The sequence below is a fragment of the Mugil cephalus genome, chromosome 23 (assembly GCF_022458985.1).
Source record: "Mugil cephalus isolate CIBA_MC_2020 chromosome 23, CIBA_Mcephalus_1.1, whole genome shotgun sequence".
NCBI lineage: Eukaryota > Metazoa > Chordata > Actinopteri > Mugiliformes > Mugilidae > Mugil > Mugil cephalus.
The window spans coordinates 14,185,671-14,198,133 of NC_061792.1; the positions used below are offsets into that span (position 1 = coordinate 14,185,671).

The window sequence follows — 12,463 nt, forward strand, 5'->3', positions numbered from 1 at the left end:
TGTGAAGGGTAACGTAGCAAAGAAACTTCTTCTGGGACACCCCTGAAACACACATCTACTAATCTATTAATCTGACTTGGTATGAGATGTGCGCGTTGTTGATTGTCTCACTCCAATCATTTCTTTTAATCACCAAAGTCAAACCAAAGTTGTCTACGACTGGAAGTAGCTGGTATGTGATAAAACTTCAAGTTAGTGTTATTGATTTTTCGGTTTTGGCACCAAAATTACAACAAGATGACATTTTCATGGTTGAAAGTGACAGTCTTCGCCTCCAGCTTCCCTCTGTTTTGCCTCCAGTTGATGTCGTGATGTCACAGTGACGTAGGTCATGGAGGGGTTTGTAACAATAAGCATTCAGGTAGAGATGTTGCTATCAAATAATAGCGGAGGTAGTGAAATGAAAAAGAAATGAGAAAGGAGAAAATGAAAGTAGTCCTTGTGTATACATATAGGTATTATGCCTCCCAAATGCAAATGATCTTAAAAAAAAAAAGTTTCTTTGACTAGTTAAGGACTTCAGTCTCTTGAGAAAGTTAGACGGCTAACTGACTCTGTGAAATAACATCATCAGGATGGTCTGTGAATATGGCATCAGTCACTAAGTGTGGACTCAAAAAATGGAAATCAGGACTCATACATAAACCTGGATCCAGTAGTGTGAAGAATGACATCGCTGTAAAGCATTTTGATAATTCAGTGAACATGTGCACCCCTGGTACTTAAAGTAATCCAGGTTTGATACCTTTACACACTCAGGTGAGGTTCTGCTGCACTCTTCCTCAGCAGCTCTACGTGCTTTCTCATCCACAGAGTGAAGCATCAGAGCTCAGAGGTTCTCAGTGATCAGTCTGTTCATCAACATCAAACACAGCTGGACTCCATATTTAAGGTCTGTACATGGACAACAACTACTTTCCATCATCTCCATGCTGCTCTTTGTAGACCAGTGGACTGTCAGTCTGTCCAACATGGATCTGATGTTTGTCTCCATGATTTCAGTCTGGTTGTCATTCAGATAGTTTTCTGTTCCAGCTGCTGGAGGACAACATTGTCACTTTTGTGAAGAAGGAGCTGAAGAAGATTCAGAGGGATCTGAGTCCCGATTACCCAGAATGCTTAGAGAGTCAGAGGGAGGATGAGGAGGTGTTGGAGGGTGAGGATGAAGAGCAGAGGAGGAGCAGCAGAGAGGCATTTGTGAAGATCACACTGAACTTCCTGAGGAGAATGAAGCAGGAGGAGCTGGCTGATCATCTGCAGAGAAGTAAGAGGATTTCTATGAACATTGAAGCTGCTTTGAATATTTTCTGCATACTTTATTAATTGATCTTATTTGTCATTTGTTCATTCAGAACATTTTTCTCCACTTTGTCAACATCAACTTAAATCTAGTCTGAAGGAGAAGTTCCAGTGTGTGTTTGAGGGGATTGCTAAAGCAGGAAACTCAACTCTTCTGAATGAGATCTACACAGAGCTCTACATCACAGAGGGAGAGACTACAGAGGTCAATGATGAACATGAGGTCAGACAGATTGAAACAGCATCCAGGAAACCACACAGACCAGAAACAACCATCAGACCAGGAGACATCTTTAAAGCCTCACCTGGAAGACATGGACCAATCAGAAGAGTGATGACAAAGGGAGTGGCTGGTATTGGGAAAACAGTCTTAACACAGAAGTTCACCCTGGACTGGGCTGAAGACAAAGCCAACCAGGACATCCACTTCACATTTCCATTGACTTTCAGAGAGCTGAATGTGTTGAAAGAGAGAAAGTTCAGCTTGGTGGAACTTGTTCATCACTTCTTCACTGAAACCAAAGAAGCAGGAATCTGCAGCTTTGAAGAGTTCCAGGTTGTGTTCATCTTTGATGGTCTGGATGAGTGTTGACTTCCTCTGGACTTCCACAACACTGAGATCCTGACTGATATTACAGAGTCCACCTCAGTGGATGTGCTGCTGACAAACCTCATCAGGGGAAAACTGCTTCCCTCTGCTCACCTCTGGATAACCACACGACCTGCAGCAGCCAATCAGATCCCTCCTGAGTGTGTTGACATGGTGACAGAGGTCAGAGGGTTCACTGACCCCCAGAAGGAGGAGTACTTCAGGAAGAGGTTCAGAGATGAGGAGCAGGCCAGCAGCATCATCTCCCACATCAAGACATCACGAAGCCTCCACATCATGTGTCACATCCCAGTCTTCTGCTGGATCTCTGCTACAGTTCTGGAGGATGTGTTGAAAACCAGAGAGAGAGGAGATCTGCCCAAGACCATGACTGAGATGTACATCCACTTCCTGGTGGTTCAGACCAAAGTGAAGGAGGTCAAGTATGATAGACGGTCTGAGACAGATCCACACTGGAGTCCAGAGACCAGGGAGATGATTGAGTCTCTGGTAAAACTGGCTTTTGATCAGCTGCTGAAAGGAAACCTGATCTTCTATGAATCAGACCTGACAGAGTGTGGCATCGATATCAGAGCAGCCTCAGTGTACTCAGGAGTGTTGACACAGATCTTTAAAGAGGAGAGAGGACTGTACCAGGACAAGGTGTTCTGCTTCGTCCATCTGAGTGTTCAGGAGTTTCTGGCTGCAGTCTACATGATCCACTGTTACACCAACAGGAAGACAGAGGTGCTGGAGGACTTCCTGGGACAAAACTACAATGACTCAACTCTGGATGTCTTCCTGAAGAAGGTCAGGGAGAAATCCCTGCAGAGTAAAAATGGTCACCTGGACCTGATGGTTCGCTTCCTTCATGGCCTCTGTCTGCAGTCCAACCAGAGACTGTTAAGAGGTCTGCTGGGTGAGACAGAGATCAGTCCAGAAATCATCCAGAGAACCATCAACAACCTGAAGGAGATGAACATGTTCAACATTTCTCCTGACAGAAGCATCAACATCTTCCACTGTCTGATGGAGATGAACGACCTCTCAGTTCATCAGGAGATCCAAGAGTTCCTGAAGTCAAAGAACAGATTGGCGGCGACCCTCTCTGATATCCACTTCTCAGCTCTGGCCTACATGCTGCAGATGTCAGAGGAGGTTCTGGATGAGTTGGACCTGGAGAAGTACGAAACATTATTGGAGCGACGACAGAGACTGATTCCAGCTGTGAGGAACTGCAGAAAGGCTCGGTGAGTCCAGATGTTACTACCACCATCAATCAGTGTAGTTAACTTTAGTTCTTAAAGCATTCACAATATACCGTCATTATTATTAAAACTGCCACATTCCTATAATTACATTTCAGTTGTATTTTTGAAAGATGTTTTTCAGCTGTTAAAATGCTGGGAAAATATTTATTTCAAAGACTTTTCAAATAGTTTTGTAAAATTGTCTACCAGCAGCAGGTCAACAGTTTCTCTCATCAGGATAAACGCATGATAAATTTGTTGGGTTGGATGTGAGATCAGATCACACATTTCACAGTATGAATGTCTGAATGTGACTCAGTGTTCTCTCCACTTTCATCTGCAGCATAAAACAAGATGAGAATAATTGTCCTTCCTACCAAACACAATCAGAGAAAATTAACTGAACCACTAATGTGAAGAAAAAATGCCTATCTGGTTAGCTGTCAAATGAATGATGTCTTTTTCTCATGAAAACCTGTTTTATGTTTATGTGTCATAACAGACTTACTTCCTGTGGACTCTCAGAGAGTCACTGTGAAGTTGTGGCCTCAGCTCTGAAATCCAACCCCTCCCATCTGATAGAGTTGGACCTGAGTTACAACAACAACCTGCAGGATTCAGGAGTGAAGCATCTGTGTGATGGACTGAAGAGTCCAAACTGTAGACTGGAGACTCTGAGGTCAGTTCACTGAATTTTTTTTATAACATTAAACAGTTCTCTTGTCAGGATCGACAGATAGAAAATGGACCAGCAACAGTTGGTTTAATTGAAGGAGCATCATGTTGTTAATATCAGCAGGTGTCTCCTCAGTCATCAGTGGTCGGTCTGATCTCAAATCAGGACCAGTCTAGTGTTCACATGTACATTTAAAGAGTTATTGGAGTCAGGAATCATTCTTTCTGTTCATACTGTCTGTGGAGAAACTCATCAAGTCATTTCTTCCAGTGTAGTTGTGTTAGGAAGAGACCACTTCGCAGTCAGTGTGGGCAGTAGGAATTATAAGAAGTCTGTAATGTTCACCTGACATGTGACTCTTGTTTGAAAACAGACTTGAAAATATGAACTTATGACATGATGATGATCCACAATAACGCAAGGACAAAGTCACTCTACTCATTTTAGAGAACAGCTCATTGATTAGGACGTAGTAATGTTGATCTGAACATTAAAACCTGAACACATCTGATTGATTACCAGTGATTTTATTAACATCTTTTACTCTTTATTCAGATTGAGTTCCTGCAGTTTGTCAGAGATCAGCTTTGATTCTCTGGTCTCAGCTCTGAAGTCCAACCCCTCCCATCTGAAACATCTGGATCTGAGTTACAACTATCCACAGGATTCAGGAGTGAAACATCTGTGTGGTTTTCTGGAGAGTCCAGACTGTAGACTGGAGACTCTGGAGTCAGTTCGCTGAATATCCGTTACTTTTGTGTATCTAACATTTTTCATTTCCAACTGACTTATTTTTCTGTTCAACAATGAATATTTCTTATTTGTGCTAAAGAGTCACATCTAGATACAGAAGCTCATCTCAACACAGGTGTTTCAATATAGTATTGATCCTGTAATGAGAGACTTGACTGAGGTCAGCAGCATATTACTGATGTGTGTTGATATGAATAGTTGTCTGAATGTTGTGTTGATGTTTGGATGATGTGTGTAGAAGGCTGACATGATGATGATCCACAATAACACAAGGACAAAGTCACTCTACTCATTTTAGAGAACAGCTCATTGATTAGGACGTAGTAATGTTAACATATTTTATTCTTTATTCAGATTAAAGTACTGCTGTTTGTCAGAGATCAGCTGTGATTCTCTGGCCTCAGCTCTGAAGTCCAACCCCTCCCATCTGAAACATCTGGACCTGAGTGGCAACAAGCTGAAGGATTCACAAGTGAAACATCTGTGTAGTTTTCTGGAGAGTCCAGACTGTAGACTGAAGAGACTGAGGTCAGACATCATGTTTTATTTGTGTGTTCAGATGAATATTATGTGACATTTTTTGTTGTTGTTCTTGATGAAATATATATATATATATATATATATATATATATATATATATATATATATATATATATATATATATATATATATATACACACACACACACACTGACAAGTTTTATTCCTTATTCAGCTTGTGTAGTTGCAGTTTGTCAGAGATCACCTGTAATTCTCTGGCCTCAGCTCTGAAGTCCAACCCCTCCCATCTGATAGAGTTGGACCTGAGTCACAACGACAACCTGCAGGATTCAGGAGTGAAACATCTGTGTGGTTTTCTGGAGAGTCCAGACTGTAGACTGGAGACTCTGAGGTCAGTTCACTTACTGTCTGTTGCTGATCTGATATGTTTTAATTACCAACTGAACTAAACATGCACTCATTTGCCAAAATTGACAATTAGGTACACAAGTGAAAATGAATTGTTCTGATGTAAAGATCTGGCATTTCAATGTACAATAACAAAAGAACAAGAACAAGTCACTACTCGTTTTAAAGAACAGCTTATTGCTTTTAAAATGTGAACACACCTGATTAGTTATCATTTATTTTGTCTATATCTTTTATACTCTTTTGCAGATTTGTTTGCTGCAGTTTGTCAGAGATCAGCTGTTATTCTCTGGGTTCAGCTCTGAACCCCAACCCCTCCCATCTGAAACATCTGGACCTGAGTCACAACAAGCTGAAGGATTCAGGACTGAAGGTTCTGCTTGTTTTTCTGGATGGTCCAGACTGTAGACTGGAGACTCTGAGGTCAGACATCGTGTTTTATTTGTGTGCTCAGATTAATATGATGAAGTGGTGTTGACATGAATCTACAGACATCAGGCGGATATTATACTGCTTCATATTGAGGATCTTCATGATAATGTCTGTTTTCTTTTGCTGTTTAGTCCATAAACTGTGGCAATGGTCAGAGCCTACAGATTTCAGATCTTGACAGAAGAAGAAAAATCCTCCAAATGTGAAATAATTAATTTTATTATTTTTGTCACGGCCCGAAATTTGTTCTCTTCGTTCATTTGAAAGTAGACCGAGCCAAACGGCCAGCCCTCGCTTTCTCTTATGCTTCTGATCCATATACTCAAGCCATCAAAGCTCTTAATGAACGTTATGGTGAACCAAGACATTGAAAGAGCTCAGGAACATCAAAGATCTCTCTCCAGTCACAGTAGGTGATGGTCATGCTCTTGATAACTTTTTCCTTCATGTGCAAGCACTTGCTAGTCTGCTTGGCGCCATTGAAGATCAAGGCCACGCAGAACTTCTCTGTGGTTCTCATGTAGATTGCCTCCTTGAAAAGCTGCCTCCAGAATATTGTAGTTGCTTAAAACGCCATGTCCACAGAAACCAGAGTCCCTTGAAATATGTCTTTCCTTTGTTCTCATCTTGGTTGCAAACTGAAGCTCAATCCAGAAAAGAGGTCTCTGTCTCTGCTTCCAATCAAAGAACATCCCATAACTCTGTACCTGCTCAGACAACAGTATTACATGATGCAAACAAACCTAGTGAATACATGCCAACTTCAGAATCAAGAGACAAACTGGATAAAGCAGAAAAATCTTTGCTGGCACTGTGCTCGGACTCAACAACACATGGCCATAGTAAATGCATCAGTTGAACCTCCTATTTAGCATCGTACTTTCTGAACCTTCTTCAGCTCTGAACAGATGATGAAACACTGAATGATTTCAAGGTGGAACTTTGTTTTCTAAACTGACACGTTTTGTTCCTTATTCAGCTTGCGTAGCTGTGGTTTGTCAGAGATCAGCTGTAATCCTCTGGGTTCAGTTCTGAAGTCCAAGCCCTCCCTTCTGAAATATCTGGACCTGAGTGAAAACAACCTGCAGGATTCACAAGTGAAGAATCTGTTTGGTTTTCTGGAGAGTCCAGACTGTAGACTGGAGACTCTGAGGTCAGTTCACTGGATGTCTGTTACTGATCTGATAGGTTTATTTACCAACTGAACTAAATGTACACTCACTTGACAAAACATTAGGTACACAAGTGAAAATGAATGGATTCTAATGTAAAGTTCTGGCACTGCATCCCCCTTCATGACTGTTGCGATGTTTAGTTTATTTGCTAATCATTTGTTTTGGAATTAAACTCAAATGTTTTTCTGTTATTTAGGCTGGTCCACTGAATAAATGGTGAGATCAAAACAATAGAAACATGTATGCACAATACAGTGCAATAGTACTACAGCTCTCTGTTATTTAGTTCATGAAGACACGAATAGTTGTCTGAATGTTGTGTTGATGTATGAAGAAGGCTGACATGATGATCCACGGTAACACAATGACAAGTCCCTTTACTTGTATCTATATATTTTGTACTTTTTTGCAGATTTGTTCGCTGCAGCTTGTCAGAGATCAACTGTGATTCTCTGGCCTCAGCTCTGAAGTCCAACCCCTCCCATCTGAAACATCTGGACCTGAGTGGAAACAAGCTGCAGGATTCAGTAGTGCAGCTACTGTGTGGTTTTCTGGAGAGTCCAGACTGTAGACTGGAGACTCTGAGGTCAGACATCGTGTTTCATTTGTTTGCTCAGATTAATATGATGAAGTTGTGTTGACACTAATCTACAGACATCAGGCTGATATCACACTGATTTCACTCAGATTTCAAATCTTAATAGAAGAAGAAAAATCCTCCAGTTCCTCCAGTTAGGAGGAATACAACAACATATTTGAGTTGTGTTCACTTGGACTCCAAATTCACCAGATCTTAATCTAATCAAGCATCTGTGCAATGTGCTGGACAAACAAGTCAAGCTATAGTGGTCCTACCCCGCAACATACAGGACTTGAAAGATCTGATCTGATCTGATCTGATCTGATCTGAAGGATATCTTGGTGCCTGATGCTACAGCACACCTTCAGGGGTCTAGTGGAGTCAATGCCGTGATAGGTCAAGGTTGCTTTGGCAACAAAAGGGGACCATACAATATTAGGCAGGTGATAAAAATGGCCCGATCAGTGAACATGCCAAATTATTTACCCATTTGGAAGAAGAAAGGAGTTTCTTCAGCTGGTGATCCTGTCTGTTGTACAGACAAGGGAACTGGTCACACCTTTGCTCACCTTGCTGAGTCAGCAGCTTGTTAATAACTAATTATTATAACAAATTATTTTATATAACTGATTAAAGAGTAAATTATTAAAATAGTTCATTTTGTTCATTGTTTGTGACTGTGAAAATTAATCTTATTTTTTAATTGTACATCCTTCTTTATTCAGATTGAACAGCTGCAGTTTGTCAAAGATCAGCCAGAATTCTCTGATCTCAGCGGTGAAGTCCAGCCAAACTCATCTGAAACATCTGAGCCTGAACAACCGCCTCAGGACGTAGGATTCAAGAGCGAGGCATCTGCTTGGTCTTTTGAAGATTCTACACTAATGACACAATTAATCAGATCACCGAGTGTGTGCCGGTCTGTGAGCTTCCAGCTCCAACACGTTAACATGAAGCTGAAAGGAAGCTGGCTGAGCTCCACAGCTGCTCTGAACAGGACTGAAGTCCCTGCTGCTCTTTATACTGGATGTGCTGCATCACTGACTGACACCTGATGAAAAGAGTGTGTATGTGCTGTATATATATTTTTTTTGTAATATTTTTTACAGTGTATCTTGTGATTGTTTGATTTTTTTTGCATCTTGTTTTTGTCCATTTTTACCGTGTATCATTAATTAGTGATGTTGAGTTGTAGTAGTAGTGTATATCCTAGTTGTCATTTTTTACAGTGTAACTCCTTGACATTTCTGAAGCTTCTTGTCCTGTGCTAGATTTTTTTATTGTGTTTACTGGTGGTCATTTTTTTTTTTTTTTTTTTTTTTTTTTTTTTTTTTTTTTTTTAAATCATATTCTTGTTGTTGTTGTTTAGCTGCAGTTTGTCTGTGCGGCCACGAGATGAAGCTACGCCTCCATCACAGCTTGTTCATGTTTTTAATGTTTCTGAAGTTTTAACATCAGCAGGCAGAGTTTGTTCATTGATAACAAAAGAGACTATTTTCATCTTACACCACGTATATTTCCTAAATATGACAATACATCAGAAATAATGTAGAAGTTGTTTAAACCACATTTTTCAATGTTTATGGTCAGGTCTTAATCCATTTGTGACATATTACTGAATATTTCATCTTCATCAGTCCTCATCTCCCTTTGGTTGTTTTACAGTCGTGGCTCCTTTTCTATGACTGAAGGTAAAGTATTTCACTCCCTAACATTTCCTTCTTCTCTTCTTTTCTGGTGTCACTTTATTTCTTTGGAGGTGAGATGTTTTCACTGGAATAAATATACTTGATACTGACAGACATGTTTATCTGTTCATCTACTGCATCTACTATCTAATGAGACTTTGTGTCCGTTTGTTCTAAACATAAAACAATTTAACAAATAGGACAGTGTTACCAATAAATGAAAAGAGGCAGGTCTAATTACTGAGAGTAACCATTCTCTAGGTTCACTTAAAATCACTTCCTGTCAACTGCATTCATTAAACCGTTTAATATCGTGTGTAACTCCTTCAGTTAGTGATATTTATTTGTTACAGGTAGTTTCCTGGTTGGTGTGATACACACTGTAACAGTGATTAAGATTATCTCCTTGGTAGTAATTCTTTATTTACAAAGTAGCTCCTGGTCTTGATTTTTTATTTTTTATTTTATTTATTTTAATAGCGCATTCGCTGGTTATCATCTTTTATAGTGGACTGTTTAGCTGCAGTTCCTCTGTGTGGCCACCAGAGGACAGTGATAGTTATACTTCTATATATAGTATTTATTTATTCAAGGAGCTGGGACCCCCCACGGCATGGATAAAGTTAGTCTAGTGTAGTCTAGTCTAAGTGATAAAATGTGTCTGTATTCTTATATATGGAGGGTGTGTGGTGGTGGTGGTGGAGATTTGTGTGAAGTCTTTCAAGTTGCTGCAAGTATCTATTAATTAGTGTCTAATTGATTTGTGAATATGATAATTCATCCAAAGCAAGGAAAAAGTTGTTTGATCGAAGTAAGGAAAGTTTATTTGATCTTCATCAGTCTTCATCTCCCTCTTGTTGTTTTACAGTCGTGGCTTCTTCTCTCCAGGTGAAGGTGAAGTATTTCACTCTCCAACATCTTCTTCTTTTGCTTTATTTATTTGAAGGTAAGTCGTTTTGATACCAACTGATATGTTAAACAAAAAGTTCATCTGCTCCATTAAAGTTCATCTGCTCCATTAAAAGGAGCAAATGAATAAAGACAGAAGTCTTTATTCTCTGATCAAAAAACTATTTAATAGCGAGGAGTACGTGATTAATAAATTAAAAAATATATATTAATTTAAAATAATGACAATTGTGGTTACGGATTGTGTCCAGCAGAGGGCAGTGATCGTTATAGTTTTTCTTTGTTTACACCACTCATAATCACTTCCGGTCACCTGCGTTCATTGAACCCATTAAGTTCAGGTGTAACTCATTCAGTTACTAATATTTATTTGTTCCTGGTTGGAGCTTCACTCAGAGTCTCGTCTTCTTTTCTCCTGGAGGTAAAGTTTTCCGTTTTTTTGGTCAATAACGTCACGTTCGTCTTCTTTTCTCTGCTGTCGCTTTGTTTCCAGAATGTTTGTGTTGATGAATAGGCTGTTTTCACCCGTGATCGATAGATATTGATATATACTGATCTAATTTCACTTGACATTTGATCAACTCATGAAAAATTAAATTAAAAATTAAAGCAACCGAAGATAAACACTGAGTAACCATGGTGCGTTCAGGGTAAATTGGACAAATTAAAATAAACAAATGTTAATTTCAAATATACTGATAGATACTTTAATTCTATTTCTATTTTTAACTTACTAACATGTGTATGTGTGTGTATATATATTCTGCTCTAATGAATTAACATTAAAATGAGAAATTTAAAATTATAGAAGGAGTTGTTTAATATGCATATTTTATTGGAGTTTTTATTTCATTGGAGTGACAGTTTGTAAAAGTGTCTAACAATATTAGTTTTTTTTTCTTCTTTCGGATGAGTGTCCAGATGAAAACTGAAGAGGAATATTTTTCCTTGAAATGAGACATATTGGAGTCTACTGTTTGAGGTTATATGATAAATGGAAGTCAGAGTCTTATTCTCTCCTGGAGGTGAAGTTTCTTTTTAATAAACTTGTTCCTCCGCTTGTTGTAATTGTTCAGTGTATCTCCGTGTAGGCGTTTCTTAGCGTGCATCTCTTGGTCTTTATTTTGTAATAGCACATGTGCTTGTTGTTTTTTTTACAGCTTGAACCAGTCAAACCACATTTGACTACTGAGACATAATAAACCCATCAACATTGACATGAAAATAGATAATTTCTTGGTTGTGTAAGTTGCATTTTTGGCTAAACTAGCTGTGATGCTACAAAGGCAGTGTGTTAGACTGAGATCTAAGGTAGGTAAACATATTTGTTTTTATTACACATTCAATGGAGCCTGCGCGGTAGAGAATTTAACAATGTGATTTTGGTCCTGAGGCTGACGAGTGCCCCAAAAATATTCCAAATTTTCAATATGCCAATTGTCCGTAAACGTGTATTAAAATGTGATCTCATGTTTGTGGGAAAAATAAAAGCTTTATTTGAAGAAATCTGTCCATGGCAGTTTAAACTAAAGAATCCGCACCTGCAACAGCATAAAGTGACTTATTAATATGCAGTATTGTGTCTTTAATGTCCTCGGTGTAAAAGTTATTAATTCAAATAATGAAATACAAAAATGTGTATTAGAGGGTTTAAATGTATAAATAGGCTAATTTTTTCACAATTTTATAATTGTTGCCGAGATTTTTCCGGTCACCGCTTGTTACCAAGCAACAACTTAGAGGCAGAACCGGACGGTGATGGTGTCATATTTATACATAGTTTTTTGTTTTTGTATTTTTTTCATAATGAATTAAACACGTGAAATACAGCAGTAGTATCTGTCTGACTTCTAGCAGTGACAATGACTTGATGTTATTACCGCTGGAGGTAGGTGTATTTTATAAACCGTTTCCCGTAGTTATGCTAAGCTATTTTGGCCGTCTGCTATCCTCATATTTATCATCAGCTTAATATTTCTGGATAAAAGGTAAAGTGATAACTCTTGTTAAAAAAGCTTTCCAACAATAACTTTTTTTATCTAGTATTTTTCATTGAAACTTGATCTTGACCATAGAGAAACACTGGCTGATAAACTCATACATGTAATAAGAATGAAACACAGGACTTTATCGTGAAAGTGACAGCCACAAACACACTGTACAGTAAACTAAATATATAAGCTGTTGTTAACATCATGATTATT

At 38.8% G+C, this 12,463-nt stretch overlaps 1 protein-coding gene across 1 annotated transcript; it reads left to right on the forward strand.

Moving 5' to 3' along the window:
• The first annotated feature begins 1,213 nt into the window (after positions 1 to 1,213).
• Positions 1,214 to 9,462, forward strand: LOC125000703 (NACHT, LRR and PYD domains-containing protein 12-like). Its single transcript, XM_047576318.1, is given in 10 exon segments — positions 1,214 to 1,264; positions 1,353 to 3,138; positions 3,641 to 3,817; positions 4,370 to 4,543; positions 4,922 to 5,095; positions 5,282 to 5,458; positions 5,725 to 5,898; positions 6,887 to 7,060; positions 7,495 to 7,668; positions 8,388 to 9,462. Coding segments are annotated over 10 exon segments (3,159 nt in total). The 5' UTR covers positions 1,214 to 1,227; the 3' UTR covers positions 8,500 to 9,462.
• Positions 9,463 to 12,463: the final 3,001 nt, after the last annotated feature.